Here is a 20,766-nt window from a genome sequence, read left to right as displayed (position 1 = left end):
GGCCTGAAATAAAAGCCCAAATCCAAACTTTGAGAAGTATGAATTTGGCTGCTCTCTCTGTGACAGGCTGAACCTAAATCTTGAACCCAAACAGCTCCACACCCATCACCATACTCTGTGTGTCCCTAGCCTCTGTTTGCCAGAAGCTGGGAGTGGATGACAGGAGATGGATCTCTTGATGATTGTCTGTTCCGTTCATTCCCTCTGACACACCTGACATTGGCCACTGTCAGAAGACAGGATAGTGGGCTAAATGGATCACGGGTCTGACCCAGCACAGCTATTCTTATGTTCTTAATATTCCTAACCCTGGAGAAGTTTAGTTCTGCATCCAAATTCAAACTTTCTCGTAAAGAGAAACACTACATAAAAGCTACAGAAAGATAACGTGCTGCAGACTCAGAACATCACACTCCTTCATAGTGATAAACATTTTTTTTTTACCTGTCTTGCATACATGTTGGGAACTGGCAATACACTTCTTCCGTAGGAAGCCCTAGAGTTCAAAGCTAGACTTTCATACTAAATTTGCCTCCTTAATGTGTTCCTTTAAATATGTGCAAAACCAAAAACACACAATCAATGCAGTTTTTAAATCTTTAGCTGATTTTGAGCAAGCCAGCATTCCTAAAGTGTCTCCAACGTCAGAACATCAGAGCTGCAGCTACACATGTTGAGATCTATTGGACAACGCAAATTTTCCATGTGTAACTTAATTACAAAAACTCCCAACCTCAATAACTTTGTGATGATGCTTTCTGAAAACTCAGGGAGAAATCCTACCACCAGATGCACTGAGATTTGTTGGAAAGAAGTGGCAAAAATGAGTATTTTGTTTGTAATAAAGAAATGTGCCTATCCCAAATGCATCAATGGTTCAAAAGGTTTTTGTAGGCTGTGCACCCACATCAGTGGATCTCCAGTAAGAGGGATAATCTGGCATTTTTAATCCATCACACTCCAAATATAGATATTATATTTCTGAACTTGTTGAAATGGAAGTGCCAGGCAAAAAGACGTTCTGCATTTCTGGTTGAATAGGGGCCATCTCAGATGTCTGAGTATTAGGCATAAGCATGGCTACGTATATACCCCTCACACACAAACCCCCTAATGTAAGGGTCACAATAGCAGCTGTGAGCACCTCCTTGAGGATACAATACAGGCCTTTTCTACATTTGCTGTGGCATGTAGGGCACGTGTAGCTACATGCCACAGTGAAAAGCAGGCTGCGTTCACATTTGTCACTGTGGTGTGTAACTACATGCAGCAGTGAAAGCTCTGGCAGCAGGGAAAAGCTCCGGTAGTAAAGACTCCGGCAGCTCCCCACCTGTTGCCTCTCCCAGGCCAGAGCCTTTCCTTGCTTACAGAACCTTTCACTGCAGTGGGGAAAGGCTGTGGCTGCAGGCAGACAGTGAGAGACTACACTGCCAAAAACAGAAGTACAGACATGGGAGGCACTGCTTGGGCATGTAGAGAGCTGTGTTTCATACACACCCTAGGGTTCAGGCACGTAGGGCACTCTACTCACCTAAGCTGTCCCTCACTGTCTACACTGTTATTTATACCGATGCTATCCAGGTGTGCGGCATCTGTACTCTACACACTGCCATGAGTGTAGATCTACCTTAACGTGTACAACACAAAACACAACAGAAAGTTCATTAATTTTGTAATCCTGCTCTACATCTCATGCAAAACCTATCCATGCTCCGCACCTGAGTTCTTAAGAGATATCTAAAGATTCATCTATTAGCATGAAGAGACTCAGAAACACCAAACCAAAGTGTTTTATCATTATTTGTTATATATGAAGACTTCAAGAAGGAACCAAAAGACATGGTGCTATGTCAGCCTTTTTTTAGCCTTTAGCACTGCATGTAAGAGAAGAACACTGAATTCCTAAAATTATCCAAAATGTAACAGTTTTTACCACACATAACTGAAAAGAAACAAATGCAAACTAATTGTTACCTTTGCCATGTCTAAGTTATGTTATTAATACATATGTTACATGACACATTCTTTTCATGGCATCGACAGACATGTAACATACTACAAAACACTGCAGTCCCTACTGCTTTCTTTTGGTGCACAATTTACATTGATTAAGAATCCGGCAAACTAATTTGGATAAAATAACCCCCCCAACCCCCTGCCTGAAACTGACCAAACTGAACTCTAACCCTTTCTGAAGCTCTGGAATGTCTGCATTACAGAGCCCCTTCTCAAATCTCCTCCTAAATGTACTTCCCTTGCACTTCTTACCTGGTGGCAGGTCACCTTGGGGGAAGGCAAGAGAAGGGATTGTGAAATACTACAATGCACACTGGGGCATTTTAGCTCCAGGTGCATGTGAAGATCACAAAAAGAAAAGGAGTACTTGTGGCACCTTACAGACTAACCAATTTATTTGAGCATGAGCTTTCGATGTGCATCCGATGAAGTGAGCTGTAGCTCACGAAAGCTCATGCTCAAATAAATTGGTTAGTCTCTAAGGTGCCACAAGTACTCCTTTTCTTTTTGCAAATACAGACTAACATGGCTGTTACTCTGAAACCTGTGAAGATCACAGTATCAGAAGCAGCGGAATCCAACAGCAAGTTTCTGGATCCTGCTACTACTAAGTAGCAGAATGGGCAGGCTTTCCACACCTTAGAAAATACATATGGAATGAGAGAGCATTGAGGAAAGTGTCAGCTTAACAACCATCCTCCCAGAAAACTTTCTAATGGGTAAAGGATCATCTGATTGTCCCTAGAAGACTGCATGGGTTGTAGGCAGGAGGAGGATAAATGTATCACCCCTTAAAAAGGGGTAGGTGAGAGAGAATTTTCTGAGGATGCCAGAGGTACGAATATGATAGCCTATCATGCTCTTGAGGAGGAGACCTTTTACTTGAAAAATTAGTGGGTTGCTGGACCTTCCTCTTTAAGAAGGTCTGCTATCATGGTGGCTGGAGGGAGGACGAATGGGATGTGTTGCATGACTGGATAAAGGCTTTGTGGGGACTGGGATAGTGCTCAAAAGGCTTGAAAATCTGAACTGGGTGCTTATCTGAATTAAGCCCGAATTCAAAATTTTCTGAGATTCATCCATCACTACAGGAAACATAATTTAATGGAGAAAACTTACAGGAAAAATTAATTTAACTTAATTTTTGGCCTACAAGTGGTATGTCCATGATAATCCATCATGATAATCTTTTGGATTAATTGTTGTGACTTGGATCTTCCAGTTTCAGGAGCTAGTCCAGACTTACTTCGGCTTTCTACCATCACATGAATATCAGTATATTTTGCATGGATAGTATGGTAATAGCATGTTATTTCTTTTTGCAATTCAGGAACACATTTTAGTGAACATTTTGTTCTCCATACACACAAAGGTGCGTGAATACACACACCTGAACGATATGGATGGACTATGAGTTACCCATTGCTCACATATTCGCTATGATCTGGCAGAATGTCAAACAGTACTAATGACCACATTGGAGTTTTGTTTATTATATGCTTTTTCCGAGTATGCTACATATTCACAGATATTACTGACTTTTAATACTGTGAAATACCAAAATATATTTTCAATTGCCATTTATACCCAAACATATTATGTTTATTTTATACAAACACAGGAGCATATATGTTTCACTGAAATCTGCATGAGAAACACAATACAACATGCATGTGTATTGGAAGTGTTCAAAAAGCTACCATGATTGGTGTTCTATAAATACTTATAAGAGATAAATTTAGATTAGATATCTGTCATGCCACCTGAATGTTTGTACAGAGTGGAATACCCTACATAAAAATTCATCAGGAAACTGTTTGCATTAGGTTTCAGACAAAATACAGTGCAATGGTAATTGTACAAATGCACCACAGCTGACCTTACATGAAAACCATGCTCGTAATTTCTTGGCTTCATTCCAAAATCAACCCACCTTGTTCCACACAAAGTAAATTCATCTCATGACAATATACTGTAGATCTGTGTGTTCTAAAATAGGAATCGAAAAAAAACTGTAATCTCAGTACTGCTTCTATAAAATGAAGTGTTTCTCTGCTTCTGCTGTTGGAGTATAGAGAATTTAAAAGGTAGCTGATAGTATTTATCCTTCCCTAGGGAAGTAACACACTCCATATCACACTGCTTAGTGTGTCACAAAATGTGACATCAATATACACTCTGCTTTAGCTCTTAAATAAAAATCTCTCCAAAGAGAAAGTTAAACATAAAAATCCCCAAAGTATCAGGCAAGCCTTCAAAAGTCACATGCACAAGAAGCACACTTTTTATTCCCTCTACTTCTAGTTATAAAAAGCAGCAATGAGGGACGTGTTTAAATGTAACTCCATCTTTGACTGATTCTGTTACTTACCCTTCATCTGTCTGCTGTCTGTTGAACAAGCCAGGCACAGCTCAGATTTCTGGCTTTCATTTTCCTCCATTGTCCCTGCCTACTTCACAAGCTTTCCTTGAAAACTTTTAAACTGCAGGTTTAAAAACTACCAGAAGCAGCCTCCAGGAGAAAAGAAAGAAAACTAGCCTTCTCTACAGTACAAAGTTCATTTAAAAAATGAAGTGCATTCCAGAAGTACAAGTATCCGTTATGGAATGGTGGGCAGTACTTTCAGAGGCTGCTGCTTTTGCTGCTGTTGCTGCTGGAATAGTCCCTGAACACTTCTCAGTGAGGGCCCCAACAGGTGATGGTCTTTTCTGCGGGAAGGACTCTAGCCGGCTTGTTTTCCACTGCTCCCAACTAGAGATATACTGCAGCCAAGTAGTATTATGAAAGGGAACATTTCAAACAAGATTATAGGCCTGAATCTCAGCTGGAATCTGAATCCTTAGCTTTCTAAATCTCTGTCATGGGACAAAGCCATTCCACAGAATATTTTTTAAACACATAACCACTGAGCCCACAAACATCCTGATAAATGCTCCGGTGTCTTTTTTTAATGTGCCGTTTAAAAGTAATTCATTATGTAAAAACTGAGGGATTTTTTTCTGTTGAATACTTTCAAGCTGCTCAGGAACCAAGCAGAATGTAATTAAGACATATAAATCCTACATTAGTGAAACCAATAGAACTGAGTGTAAACCACAGCGAGCAATATATAAGATGGAAATCTGGCTTAGATAGAATTTGAAGAGGAAAGTCAAAGATATACAAATAAATATCAAGTGATTATTTTTCAGTAGTTCAGAAATTAGAAGTCTGTATGAGATACAGTAGACACACTGTGTCATGAGGCAGTTATTGAGGAAGATAAAGATGTTGCATCAGTCTCCACCACAGTTAATTTTTGGGAGCATACCAAACCTGAACCTACTCTTTTAAGGTAATAAAACAGAGGTGTTGTCAGATATTGAGATGTGAAAAGACAAGGTGCTGGAACAAACTGATAAATTAAGGCACAAGCAGTCAACAGGATCAGATGGGAAATCTGTCCAAGAGTTCTGAAGGAATTTAAGAATGAATGGGGGGGCTGAGGTGCTAATGAAATGCAATCTCTCAAACTCAGATACTGTCCTGGAAAAACAGAGGCTAGTTAATGTTGGAGATATCTAGGACTGATTTCTAGACACCTCATCTCAGAAAGTTTAGAGAAGAAATTGAGGTGGTTCTGAGATGGGTGATGAAAATTATGAGAGATATGGAAAAACTTCTTCATGAAAATAGATTGTAAAGACTGGGCCTATTCAGTTCACAGAGGAGACAAATAAAAGGATGGGATAAAGATATGCAAAAGAATTAACAGAACACAGAAGGTCAATCAGAGGGTCCAGTCTACTGTCTTTTGAGGAGGTATAAAGGCAAAGCCCATAAAATAAATGGGAAAACTCCCATTGATTTCAATAGGCTTTAAGTCGATGAAATGGAAAGACAAAAATGTAATAATAATAAAAAAGGAATTCTTAAATAAAAACCCTGGGGAACATTGCCACAATACATCATTGAGACCAACAGTTTCACAGGATTGAGAAAAGGACTGAACACTGATATGGATAGAGTGACCAGACGTCTCATTTTTAAAGGGACAGTCCTGTATTTAAGCCCTCCTGCAGGTGTTCTGACTTTTTCTTAAATATGGGCAAATTGTCCCGTATTTTCCGTCTCCCCCCAGTCAGTACTGGTGGGTCCTGCTGCTGGCCGGATCCCTGCTCGCCAGCCACCCGCCCACCAGCGGTGAATGGAGGGCTCCAGTGGCTGACAATGGGGGTGGGTGGGCGGCCAAAGCTGGGGGTGGGGCGAAGATGCAGCATGCGGGGCTGGCCACTCCCCCGGTGATCTGTCAGCACAGCCCCAATACGTGCCGGCTCTCAGCCAGCAGGGCCCCGTCCCCGTCCCGTTTCTGGCCTGCACTGGCTGCGCGCTCTGAGCTGTGGTGGCTGGTGAGTGTGGGCAGGCGCCAGGCGGCGGCCGGTTACGTGTTGCCTCTGCTGCCCACCCATCAGCCCTTTACGTGCTCCCCCTCTCACTGTCCTCTCCCTGCTTTGCCCCTTCATCCCCCAGAGCCCCACTGCTCCTCCATATCCCCCCTGGTGGGACGCATCCCACTCTCAGCATTGTGTGAAGAACCAGCCCCTGGTCAGAGCACTCAGCTCACCAACAGCCTGGCTAGCAGGCCCCTTCCTTCCTGCACTGCCTCTGGCTGGGCCACCACCCCGGGAAAGCCCAATACCCTCTGGCCTGGGGTGCTGGCCAGGAGAAGCCAAGTCCTGAATGAGCCAAAACCCTGCACAGCACTGGCATGGGGAAGCTTCTCCACTCCTCAACTAAGCTCTGGAGTGGGAGGGGGGAAGCAATTTCCAACCTATTCACGCTCCACAGCAGCAGGGGCTTAACACCCTCTTCATCCCACCCCAACCCCCGGGTCCTGCCCCCAGGAAGCACGGGGCTACTCTGTCCTCCAGACACCCTCCCCTGCTGAGCCACCTCTCTGTCTGGGTTTGCTGAAGGCCCTGCAGTCAGGTGCCCTGGGCCTTGGTGCACCATGCTGCCTTAGGGCTTAACCCCTTCCTGCCTGCATTGTAGCCAGAGGCGGCTGGCTTATGTTGGTGGCCAGCAGCAGCCTGGAGGTGTTAGCTGCTCAGAACCATAGAGCTAAGGGTAGCCTAGAATTCCTCCTTACCTGTATGGGGTTAAGAAGCTCAAATAACCTGGTTGGCACCTGACCAAAAGGACCAATGGGGAAAGAAGATACTTTCAAATCTGGGTTGGGGGGAAGGCTTTGTTTATGTGTTCCCTGGGGAAGCAGAGAAGCATCAGGTCAGAAAACTCCTTCTCTTAAAATCATCCTAAAATGAGTCTCAATATTGCAAAAAGAGTAAGTAAATAAGGCAAGGCATGTTAGATTATCTTTTGTTTTTAGATTGTGAATTTTCCCTGTGCTAAGAGGGAGGTTTATCCCTGTTTTTTTGTAACTTTGAAGTTTTCCCTAGAGGGGAATCCTCTGTTTTGAATCTGATTACCCTGTAAAGTTACCTTCCATCCTGATTTTACAGGGGTGCTTCTTTTGCTTTTTTTTCTTTATAATGAAGTTCTGTTTTTTAAGAATCTGGTTTACCTATTTGTTTGGAAGATTATTCTCAAGCCTCCTCAGGAAAGGGGGTGTAGGGCTTGGGGGGATATTTTAGGGAAACAGGAATTCCAAGTGGTTCTTCTCCTGAATCTTCGTCTAACTCACTTGATGGTGGCAGCAGTACCCATCCAAGGACAAGGAAGGATTTGTGCCTTGGGGAAGTTTTTAACCTAAACTGGTAGAAATAAGCTTAGGGGTCTTTCATGTGAGTCCCCACATCTGTACCCTAGAGTTCAGAGTGGGGAGGGAACCCTGAAGCTGCCTTTCAACACTGTGTGGGCAGGAAGGGACAAGCTGCTTCCAGCCACACTGGACTTGTGGCGGGAAGAGATGAGTTCTGCAAAGACATGGGCCATGTCATCCCTTCTCTCCCTCCTCTTCCCCTGCGCCTGGAAGTAGCTCTGGGCAGAAATCTGGGAAGCGTGGGGGGGAGGGGGGAATGTGACCCTGCGTGCCCTCCCCTGCCAAGTGTTGCCTCGGGAAGATGTGGCGCCAGGTACCAGGAGAGGTGGCTCCATCCTGGGGGCCCAGTCAGGCATGGAGGGAGGAGCGCCAGGCAGGGAGGATCGGGTTGGTCGGTCACCCCCTGTGTGAGAAAGGTGTACATGAGTGTGTGTTTGTGTCACCTCTCTCTGTGTGAACCCTAAAGCCTTAAAGATAAGAAGGTAAATAAAAAGAATCAAACTACGCAGTACTTCTTTTTAACAGGGGCTCAGACAACTTGATGTTAATTTGAACATTTGCACTGCAAAGTTCTGATGGATTGTCATTGAACTCACTTGAATATGAATAATTTTACCAGGTGTCCCATATTCAGCATAGGAAAATGTGGTCACCCTAGATATGGATAACTAGAAAACCAACCCACAGTTACATTAGACGGGCAAGTTCTTCCTGAATAGCCCACTTCAGGATCTGTTGCACCTTCCTCTAGGCAGCTACTACTAGTCCCTGTCAGAGAACAATGGAATAGATGGATCACTGCTCTGATTCAGATTAAAAATGTTTATGTTTCTACTGTGTGAACAGTGTAAACGTCAGTCATGTATGGAAAACGAATTGTCCCATTCCTACTGAAAAACAGAGAATCCTGTTCCCAAACCCAACAGATCTTGGGCACCTGGCCGAATTACAGGCTGATCTACACTGGCCCTGCATCCCTCTGCATCCCCTCCTATCACCCACTGGGAGATGAATTTTTAAAGTATCTCTCACAGGACACAGCTTCCTCTGGAACGCCCTCTTAAAGGTGATTCCTTACTGTGTGTAGATTTCCCAGACAGGACACATAGACCCAACTAGAGAACCTTCTGCAAAGTCTGAGGAAGGTGATGTGAAGGAGACTGACATCTCTACATCCCTCAAACCAGAAGAGATTTGCTTCTGGAGGTTCTCTTCTGTATGTGTATCTGGGTGAAATGGTTGAGCTCTCAATTTGGATTTTTGTACACTGAAAATTTTTAATTTTTTGAAACAGAAATTAAAAGAACACAACTTCTCCACTCCCCGTATCCAATGGTCCCAATCATAGTAAGAGAAACTCCAAATCCTTTGAGTTCATTACTATTAACAACTGAAAAATAATCAAAACCACTGTTCTTTATATGCTCTGGATTAGATCAGACACACATATTCTCTTATTAAAACTACCTACAAATATTTATTTTGTTCCTTACCAATAATTTTTACTCAGTCTTGGAAACTGGCAAAGTTCCCAGAAACTCAAAGTAGCACACAAAATGTCCATAAAGAAAAGATGGGGAAAGCAATCTAAATGTGTGTGCTGCTATTTAAGATTTCCAACAAAGCATACTAATTACTCTGAATAAAATTATTCTATAGCAGCCCAGCAATTTAAAGAAAACATTTAGTGGGATGTACAGTATATCTACTGTAGTATTTTTATTGACTCCAAGTTATACTCCGCCTATTCTGATTTTTGCGTAAGTTAGGCCCAAAAGTTATGGCTGTCCTAAGTAACTGTGTTTTTAAATCACATATTGAGGGTACACCTTCTGTACACAAGGAGAAGATAACAGAAGTCCAAAAGAGGCAGATAATGTGGGCAAGAGGGAAGAATTAATCAAAGCAGGCAAGTTCCACACAAAGAGAATGGAAAACTTTAAGAGCATTGATCTAAACTTCAAGTTAGCAAGATGAATCTTCCAGCAAGTTAAATTGGCCCCTTGACAACATTAATATGCAGAGTTGGACCTACACAGCAAATAAGCCAAGGTCTCACTGACTTTGCAGCAGCATTACCTGGCAATCTACATATAAGGATGAGCTGTTTTGTTTTGTTTTTAAACAATCCTGCCATGTTCTAGGTACAAACAACAGACTTTCCTTCAGCTTTGGAGATGCATGTAGTCTTGTTCTAATTTTCTTTTAAACAAATATATCCATTGTAATCAATACCATAAAGTTCAGCTCCACAATTTTTGAATGCATCACCACAAAGTCATTGTCATAAATATAAAGGGAAGGCTAACCACCTTTAAATCCCTCCTGGCCAGAGGAAAAAACCCTTTCACCTGTAAAGGGTTAAGAACCTAAAGATAACCTGGCTGGCACCTGACCAAAATGACCAATGAGGAGACAAGATGCTTTCAAAGGTGGAGGGAGGAGGGGGAAACGAAGGGTTCTCTCTGTCCATGTGTTGCCTTTGCCGGGACCAGAGCAGGAAGGCAGGTCAGAACTCCTGTAAAGGGTTAATAAGCAATCTAGTTAGATATGCGTTAGATTCTGTTTTGTTTAAATGGCTGATAAAATAAGTTGTGCTGAATGGAATGTATATTCCGGTTTTTGTGTCTTTTTATAACTTAAGGTTTTGCCTAGAGGGGATTCTCTATGTTTTGAATCTGATTACCCTGTAAGGTATTTACCATCCTGATTTTACAGAGGCGATTCTTTTACTTTTTCTTCAATTAAAATTATTCTTCTAAGAACCTGATTGCTTTTTCATTGTTCTTAAGATCCAAGGGTTTGGGTCTGTGTTCACCTGTGCAAATTGGTGAGGATTTTTATCAAGCCTTCCCCAGGAAAGGGGGTGTAGGGCTTGGGAGGATTTGAGGGGGAAAGACGTTTCCAAGTGGGCTCTTTCCCGGTTATATTTTGTTAGACGCTTGGTGGTGGCAGCAATAAAGTCCAGGGACAAAAGGTAAAATAGTTTGTATCTTGGGGAAGTTTTAGCTTAAGCTGGTAAAAATAAGCTTAGGGGGTTTTTCATGCAGGTCCCCTCATCTGTACCCTAGAGTTCAGAGTGGGGAAGGAACCTTGACGTCTTCCTCCTCAGAACCCCAGTGCAGTGAAACGCTACAGGAACTTTTTCCAGCCAATATCTGCTTTTTGGGATCAGTCCTCAAAACTCAATTACCACAGAGAAGCTTGTAATACTAAGAATAACCTTCACCATTTGTTCTTTTGTCTGCATATTTACACTGATTTCTTCACATTGGCATGTAACAATTTCAATGTTACACCTACGAGTCACCTCTCAGCATGCAGCTTATAAAATATCAAAACCAGCAGCATAAAGACCATTACCATGGACTGCACAGATTGTTATACACAATGAGCCGCTCTCAAACAAATAAATTCCTGTGCAAAATGTTCTTTACTGAGCACAATGTAAAATGCAGAGCACAAATTAATACATTCATCATTTCCACATGTAGGCAAAACAAGGTACCCTTCACTCGTATTTGAAATTTTCATTTATGTAACACTCAGCCAAGCCAGTATCTATCTCTGTGTTCTTGTTCGCTAATATTCTACAGCAAATATAGATGCTCCATGTGGAAGCAGAGTTTCGGGCACTGTGTCAGAAATAAAACCTGCAGCCCTGCAAACTTCTGATGATATTAGGAGGATACCAAGGTAGCTGGAGAAGATGTAGAATTGGCAATTTTTATAGAGCTGTTCCAGAAGGCTGACCAGGCAGAGACCACTTGGCTGAGGTTAGTGGTGTCTGGACTAGACCCACGGGAATTTGGTGGTTTTGGGGCACAGGGATTTATGCATCTCTTTTTGGGTTTTAATTCACATGCGTTTCCAGCACCAGAGTTTTGTTTTGAGTCTGGATTGAGTCACAAATTCAAACTCATTCTAAACTGCCAAGCTTTTGCCTTTCAAACTAAAACAATGTGAAGCCTGCAGCTTTCAAATGACTTCCATCCAAAGCCCTAAATTACCTATGGCTACACTACAGTCTATGTCAGCAAAACTGTTGTCACTCAGGGGTGTGAATATTCCACCCCTTGAGCAACATAAGTTACACCGACATAAGCACTTGTGTGCACAGCGCTATGATGGCGGGAGAGCTTCTCCCACCGACATAGCTTCTGCCGCTCGCAGAGGTATTTTTTTTTATGCTGACGGGACAGCTCTCTCCCATAGAATGTCTTCACCAGACGCGCCGCAGTGGAACATTGCAGCACTACACATATAGACATGGCCTTAGTTGTGCTTAAAATTCCACCCAATTCTGCCAAAAATCTAAGAAAAGGATACATTTGATTTTTCCTGGATTTCAAAGAATAAGATGTGGATAACATGTAAAATCTGAACATGCAATGATAAATTTTCAGGTGAGCAGGTGTGGTAAACTTTTAATATAGCATGTGTGGCATTAAACACACCATTCCTGTTAAACGTGTATCTGCTATTATTAAGCCTCCAAATACAATAGCATGCTGAAAATGTACCCCTCAAACTGTTAAGTACAAACCATGTGTTATCTACGAGTAAAGAGAGCTATGAGATAAAACCATAATGGCAGATAATGATTTTGTGGTCATGTTTAAACATTTTTGACGTATCCAATTACTATTTTTGATAGTCAAGTATTGGGGGTAGCTGTGTTAGTCTGTATCCACAAAAACAACAAGGAGTTCGGTGGCACCTTAAAGACTAACAGATTTATTTGGGCATAAGCTTTCGTGGGTAAAAAACCCACTTCTTCAGAGTTTTGATAGTGTAACTTAAATAAACTCCCCCCTAGGATGATCACTAATCATAGACAAAATAATCCTGATTCATCAGTTCACATCATGCAAACTAACTTTGTTTATCTATAGGACCTACAATAAAAAGCAATTCTTTTAAATTACTGTATTCCGATCTGGGTCTATCATTATAAAAAACAAAGCATGGGCCTAATTAGGAGAACAGAATATTCATCTTTAATTATATTTATATTTAGCAGTCCAGAACTTCTTTACATAAAATACTTCTATTTTAGCATGAACATAAAAGTAACAACAACAAATGCTGATGAGCTCAATTAGTAAAATGTATCTTATGCAACATTGGTTGAAGTGGTTACTTCAAAAAACTGGAGAGTTAACTATCAATAGCTATATCACAAGATATGTTGACATCACAGAGACACCTCAATTTGAGTGAAATCATGTAACTCTTGACAAATATATTGTATAATTACTCAAAATTAACTAGCACAATGTAGCATAATCTGCACTAGAGAAACCCAATCAACAGTATACCTTTCTGGGTAATTCACCACTAAATTTGAGAAATCCTGTTCTTTTACCCCTTTTGTACAACATACAAGTAACATACATTTAAACTCAACATTCAGGCAAACTAAAACATACACAGTATTTGGGTTTGAAAAGTGCCTTTCACATGTTATTTATTTCAAAGACACAAATTAAATTTGGTAAGGCCTGAATCTGTGAGAAGTCTGTGGGAGATGAGGCCAGTCACTTTGCAAGATCAGACCCTTGCTGCAGTGTTCGTCTAGGCCGTTAAACAGTCAGCAGTTGTTTCTACATAACCTTGAGGAGTTGAATAGCTGAAGAGAGATACAATTGGATACTGAACCCTTCAACTCTAGGGGACTGATAGAAATCTAGTCATTCTTGGTAGTAAACAAAAGTCATTCTTACCAGACAGATTTGGTAGATTAGATTAAATACGAGAGAAAACAACTTTCAGTAACTATAATAAACTGGACTAATTATAGAATCATTCTGCAAAAACAATGCGCATGTTAGCGCTAATTTCTACCTTTATTAATAATCTCTGCAGAAGTGCCTGGGGCTGAATAGGCTTGGGAGTAAACTGATCACATATTCCTAGAGGTTATCTTGCCTGCTCAGTGCTGAGGCACATTGACAAGCAACATGCAGATGTTCATATGCTGTGGTACATACTCTATGGTTCGGGAATGAACTTCAGTGGCCAACACTGTCTGGACCTAATTCATTCCTAAAAAAAAATGACTGTGTTCAAGTAGTGTCCAATGCTAAAGTTATGGGAATTAGCTCACACAAGCAAAACAAAACAAAAACAAAAACAAAGTCAGTAAAGTCTATTGACGTTAGTTCACCAACAGTATTGCAAAGGAAAATTGCTTTTTTTTGCTACTGTTTTAGATTGAACCATTTCTGGTTTTGAGGTATATTACAGATTAACAGATTTTAAGGCCAGAAGAGATCACTGTGATCATTTAGTCTGACCTTCTGCATAAAACTGGCCATAAGACTTTCCTGAATTAATTCCTGCTTCTAATTCCAGTAGGTGTGCTTGAGCTAGTGCATATATTTAAAAAGAAAAAAAAATCCAATCTTGATTTTAAAATTCACAGTAATGGAGAATTCACCACAACCCTTGGTATGTTGTTCTAATAATTAATTGCCATGTCTGTTAAAAATCTACACATTACTTCTAGTCTGAATATATCTAGGTTCAACTTCCAGCTATTGAATTGTGTTATGCCTTTGTCTGCTAGGCTGAAGAGTCCTCTGTTATCAAATTTTGTTCCCGATGTAGGTACTTACAGACTGTGATGAAATCACCCCTTAACCTTCTCTTTGATAAACTAAATAGATTGAGCTCCTTGAATATTTCACTATAAGGCAAGTTTTCCAATCCTTTAATCATTCTTGTGGCTCTTTTCTGGACCCTCTCCAATTTTTCAACATCCTTCTTGATGAGAGGACATGAGAACTGGACAACAGTATTCCAGTGCCAGATACTGAGATAATATAACCCCCCTTGGATATTCACCATTACTACATCCAAGGACCACACTAGCTTTTTTTGGCAACAGCGTTACACTGGGAGCTCATTTTCAGCTGATTATCCACTATGACCCCCAAATCTTTTTCAGAGTCACAGAGTCCTGCATTCTGTATGTGTGGCCTACATTCTTTGTTCCTAGATGTTTGACTTTATTTTTGGCCATATTGAAACACGTATTGTTTGCTTGCAACCACCTTACCAAGCAATCCAGATCTCTATCAGGGATATGTCCTCTTAATTATTTATCATTCCCCCAATCTTTGTGTAATCTGCTAATTTTATCAGGAATGACAATGTTTTCTTCCATAGCATTCATAAATATATTAAATATAGTAGGGACAAGAACCGATGCCTCCAGGACCCGACTAGAAACACACCCAACTCTATGATGATTTCTTATTTACAATTACATTTTGAGATCTGTCAGTTAGCCAGCTTTTAATCCATAATATGTGTCATGTTAATTTTTTTTAACATGCTAGTTTCTTAATCAAAATGTCATACAGTGCCAACACAAATGCCAGATTTATAATTACTTGGGACACCCATTTACCCTTTTAAAATGGCACAGCATTAGTGTTTTCAATCCCCTATGACTTCACCAGCGTCCAAAGAGTTATCTTAAAAAAATCAACATTAAAAGTCCAGAGAGGTCCTTGGACTGCTCTTTAAAAACTCTTGGATGCAAGTTATCTAGACCCACAGATTTTAAAACATCAGACTTTAGTAGTAGTATTTTAACATCCTCCTGAGTTAATTTTGGAATAGAAAGTATTTCATCATCATCAATCACCATATAAATAGATCACTTGGCTTTTTCCCAGATACAAACCAGAAATATTTAACACTTTGGTCTTTCTGCATTATATTATTGACAATTCTAGAATTTCGATCTAATAATGCATTAATCCCATTATTAGGGTTCCTTTTGTTCCTAATATCCTCCTTACTGTACTTAGCTCAGCCAGCCATCGATTTCTCCTTGTGTCCCTTATCAATTTTCTACAGCTTTTGTCTAATTTGTATTCATTGTGATCAATTTTTCCTTTTGACCAATTTTTACCACATTATATATTTTATTGCTGCTTTCACTTCCCCTTTAAGCCCATATGATTTGTAGCCGGTTTTGGCCAGATTGGTTATATGTTCTATCAATACTGCCTATGTAATGTTGAATCTAAAATCTTTGGGTCAGAGACTCTGTCTTTAAATTACATACAGTGCTGAGTGCTCTAATGTAAATATGGTAAAGGAACCTGACCCGGTATGGGGATATATAATTTAGGGTGTGTTCAGGATGAATGCACTGTCATTGTTTTATGGAGAGGAAGTCACCCCTCCCTCTGAGAAAGTGGGAGGAGGTGACCCCTCCCCTTAGAGGGAGGGGGAATGACAATTGGAGGAGTAGAGGAGAAGAGTTGAGGGACAGAGGCAGGCAGCGGGGAGCCTGAGAAAGAGACACCCAGAGCACCAGAGTCTGTGAGTAAACGGTGAAAACGAGGGAGTGGGTGACAGGACAGCTGGAGGGAAACCGGGACTGAGAGAAACTGAGAGTAAGTGGAGAGACTGCAACTGAGTAGGACAGACTGATGATCACAAGAGAGTTCTTTCAGTTTAAAGCTCACTGGTCAAGTCAGTCTGTGTTTCATGGCATGTTCCTGAGCATCTATTCCTGTTTGTTCCTCACCATTGGTTCCAGACGTCTCCTGTCATTGATCCATGTGGTCCCAGAGATCCGAAACAGGAGAACCAAACGCCTTCAGATCCAGTGGGTCTGGTTTAATGTGCACCCGCACAAACAGGCATCACCAGAGTCGAGGTCACCTCTTCAGGAAGTCACGATTGGGGCTCGAGGCTCAAAGATTGACTTGGGCATCAGATAGAACCCAGTGTGATGCTTGGGGAAAGAGGAAACTTGAAGTAATAATAATAATCTATAAGATAATTTCCTGTACATAAAGAGATACAGATTTTTTTTAGAGGATTGTGTGTAGTTTTACAGTGTGTGTGGATTCGAATTTTTTTAATTATATATATTCTTTGTATATTTAATGTTATCATAGGTAGGTGGATTCCAGTTCCATTTGTTCCAGTTTAAATAAAATCCCTGTTCTGTTATTTTTGACAACCAAATGTGTTATTTTATCTATCACTAAATAACCTTTAATCATAGTGCAACACACCCCAGCTCTCATCTGCCAAGTAAATTATACCACCACTGTGATAAGCCATTACTAAATCTTGATCAGTGGTTTGGGGACAGGCAGGCCCTCAGATGTATTTCAAATTATAACACAAGAACCCTACTCTGAGAGGTCAGTTACAAAAAGGTTGTGTAACAGTTCAATAATACTTTTGAAGCCAATATTCGATAGTGCCAAACCTTCCCGTTTTTGCGCCAGTGTCATGGGGCTATCTGAATACATTTGTGTACCACATGAACGGAACCATATGAAGAACCAACAATTTTTTTAGAAATATTAGTATTTACTGAGGGACTGATAATATTGCAGCTGAAACTAAAATAAAAGAATTCAAAAAAATAAGCATCCAGTATGAGCTTCTCTGCACGGTTCTGCAATGGATCTAAATCATGACCCACTACTCCTCCAGAATTTAGTTTCTTTAGAGCAGATTAGAGGCTGTCAGTTGTGCCAAATTATAAGATAGTTCTTAAAAATCACAGAAGTTAGTTATAGAACGATATACTGGAGCACTGAATCCAACTCCCTGCTAAACCAGGCTCTAATCCAAAAACAGAGTGCATAAAGAGATACTGCACTGCAACATTTCTGCACAGAACATTCTCTGATTTTTACGCAATTGTAACATGCACTGTTATTGGCAATGAGATCATTCAACTTATCTTCCTGCTAAGGCAGGAGAAAATGAAAGGAAGATCGATCAGTTTTTTCCCGTGATCATGTGTGACACTGGATCTGTAGGCAACCATAGTTGATTCACTAAGGCCTGGATCCCACAGATCATTTTGTGGAGCTCAGCAGGTTCACAAGATGGTTATGTCTTAGTACAAGTTCATGAAGAGGCTATATGTGCGTGCAAATATGGTTAAGCTCTAGGTGAAATCCACTTCACTGAACAGGAAACCCTTGCACACTGGCTCCCTTACTCACAAATGTGCACTGCAGGGGTGTCGGAACAGGGAGGGCCAGGGAGCCATGGCCCTCCCACTTTTTACTGGCCATAAGGGCAAGTGATGGGTGGGAGGAGGGTGTCTTGGGGGAAGAGGCGGTGTGGGACCGGGCTTCTGGGGAAGGGTACCCGTGGGAGCGGCACCTTGGGAGAAGGGGAGACATGAGGACAGGGGCTTGGGGGAAGGGACAGTGCAGGGATGTGTGTCCAGTATTACAGCTACTATTAAAAAGAGTGTCTAGGTGGTTCAAGATTTGATTTTATATTGTCCATTCAAATAAAGCCTATGTACGTTGTTATCTGTACTGTTTGGTGGCCTAAGTGGAATGATTTGGTGATCTTCCTCCAGTACCGAGAATTGAGTGGTTCTAATCCATCTCCCTGCCAAAACAGGACTGCAAGTCATAGTGCCCTCCCCAGGCAAACTTGGAGCTTCCTTCAGTTCCTTGCCAATGGGGCTTCCTTCAATTCCCTTGGAAGATATTGCACAAGTCGATACTCCTCACAATGAGGAAGATTTTCTTGATATTCAGCCTATGTTTTTCGTGTCTGAATTTCAGGATGTGTGCCAAATTGTGTGAGGGGCTTTTATGGACTGACACCTGAAACCGCTAGGGAGTAAACTGAGACCCCCAAATACTTTTGTATGAGACCGTGAGGCAGATTTTTTTCAACCCACACGTCAACCCTCATGGGTTTGAATAAAATGATGCAGCCTTAAAAACAGTAAACACTTGTGCATGCTGTTTGTTTAGTCACAGAAAAGGTTTCGGTCATCGGGAATCAGCGTTACTACTTGACCCGAACAAAAATTAACACAACTCATAGTATAACAAATGTTCTATTTCCTACTTAGCCTTATCTCCCTCAATAAGCCTGGACAACATCAACAAAGCTAAACTTTGAAGCGCTGTAATAAGGCTTTTGTTTTTACGGTAAAATAGAACAAAGATAAAGTAAGATAATTAAATTACATTAATATCTTTGTAGCATAAGGCTACCCTTAATTTGGTCTTGTCTTCACGTACTTTTATGACTCTGAACTAGGATTATATTGCTGCATTGCTGCCACCACCAGGACAACACTGTACTCAAAACGTGAGAGAGCTGCAATTTCTCCAATCTTTCCCCACCCATCAGCTTAACTGAATTTTCTCTAGTTCAGTTTAAAAATACGGCAGAACCTCAGAGTTACAAATGCCTCGGGAATGGAGGCTGTTCATAACTCTGAAATGTTCACAACTCTGGACAAAACATTTTGGTGGTTCTTTCAAAAGTTTAAATCTGAACATTGATTTAATACAGCTTTGAAACTTCACTATGCAGAAAAATGCTGCTTTCGCTTTTCTTTTTTAGTAGTTTATGTTTAACACAGTACTGTACTCTATTTGCTTTTTTTATTTTCCCCCCTCTCTACTGCTGCCTGATTGTATATACTTGTGGTTCCAAATGAGGTGTGTGGTTAACTGGTCAGTTTGTAACTCTGGTGTTTGTAACTCTGATGTTCTACTATACATAATTCAGAACAAGTGTTAACTCCTGCTTTTGTAGACACCAACAAATGGCTGTAGAAATAAAATGACCTTTTGTTCTTGGCAGTTGCAATAAGTACAGTTTAATCAAATAAAAAGCTGTCCCTGGGTGGGAGGGAACACAGCGTGGGGTTGTTCTTGGGGGAAGCAGGGAAACGGAACTTCTAGCATTTGCAAAGTGTTTTATGTATTTTTCAACTTGCACATTTAAGGCAGGGGAAGGGAAGGTCACTTTAAAATCCATCTGCTGTATCTTCAAATTCTATTTTCCCCCAATGTAAAAGCATTTTGGTTTTGAAACATTCCGTTTTGGAAGAACTGCAAGGCTGTGGTGAGCTCTAAAGGTTCAGCTTTTGGATAATGCTAGAACAACAGGCAATTTCTGAAACACAGGCTAATTCTGGCTTTACTGATGTCAGCAAGATCTGTTTGCAAATGTACTTGCAGACATGCTCTAGTGATCAAAGGTAGTGAGTCCATCTCTATAAATTACAATTATATTTGTAAAAAATCATGACAGACGGTTTAATGCAGCTCTTACGAACAGCACATGGAGGTTATGAGATCGTCAGAAGATGGCATTTCTCTTCAGGCACAGCCTGAAGAATATCTCTTGAATTAATAAAATATAAAGTGTACTCTGATGGCCCTTGGATCTTTTTTTAAAAAAGAAATACAAAAATAACAAAACAGAGATCAGTCATGTTCTCACTACTGTGCTAATATGCTTCCATGTTTTATCTGCCTTCTGCTTTCTAAGCACTAGGTCCACATTTTCAAGCTTTTCACCACAACCAGGAGGGCTAGAAATATACTTTGTTTTTAAATAAAAGCTGAGATCCTCATGCAATCATTTGACTCCAGGAGCTGTGACTTTAAGTAAAATTATTAAATATTGTGAGCCTCATGATAATATCATGAGACTCAGCAACACTGTGCTAGATTTAATGGCAGTAAGTTAGACGTTTATTTTAAGTGGTCTTTATTGTAATTTCTCTCTCATTCCTACTCGGAATGATACATTGCAAATGATAGAAAAAGAAGATAAAACTTTTGAAAGGAGATTAAAAACTAGGAGAACATGTCCTTACAGATCTGATTCCATAAGGATCTGATTCTAACCTAGTTTGGAATGTGACAGGGGTAGATTCTGGCCTCATATAAACAGATGCAGCCCCACAGGCTTTCATTTATAAAAGTTCCCTTTGTATTCTTTATAATGCATGAACTCCATCTAAGGACAGAATGCTACTGCACCTCCTTCCTACTTGTAAATACACATAACTGATGGCTTCTCCCACATTCTGCACCTTCAGTAAACTTCCAAAAGAAAAAAAATTGCCCTTTGAACCTTCCCACTGTATAATGATGCCATCATTAAACTAGCTGATTAGTGGGAAAGCAATCACAGCTGACAATAGAGGGACTCATATTCTGTT

At 40.8% G+C, this 20,766-nt stretch overlaps 1 protein-coding gene across 13 annotated transcripts in view; it reads right to left on the bottom strand.

Annotated features, from left to right (window-relative positions):
* KIAA1217 overlaps positions 1–20,766 on the bottom strand; it is a 540,319-nt gene that overhangs the window by 261,972 nt on the left and 257,581 nt on the right. Inside the window, exon 1 of one of the 13 annotated variants that reach the window (XM_084619499.1) lies at positions 16,330–16,459. The exons of 10 other annotated variants lie outside the window; for them this stretch is intronic. Coding sequence is in view for 2 of the 3 variants with exons in the window: in XM_084619497.1 (XP_084475623.1) it covers positions 4,388–4,457 (70 nt within the window). In the remaining variant the exon portion in view is untranslated. Of the gene's footprint in view, positions 1–4,387; positions 4,664–16,329; positions 16,460–20,766 lie in introns of those variants that run through there. 2 more of the 13 variants (XM_084619497.1, XM_084619496.1) reach the window with 2 other exon arrangements.

This window comes from Lepidochelys olivacea, assembly GCF_965140295.1.
Source record: "Lepidochelys olivacea isolate rLepOli2 genome assembly, chromosome: 2".
Taxonomy (NCBI): domain Eukaryota; kingdom Metazoa; phylum Chordata; order Testudines; family Cheloniidae; genus Lepidochelys; species Lepidochelys olivacea.
The sequence above is the reverse complement of the archived record's forward strand: the minus strand, read 5'-3'. Positions and strand labels throughout refer to the sequence as shown.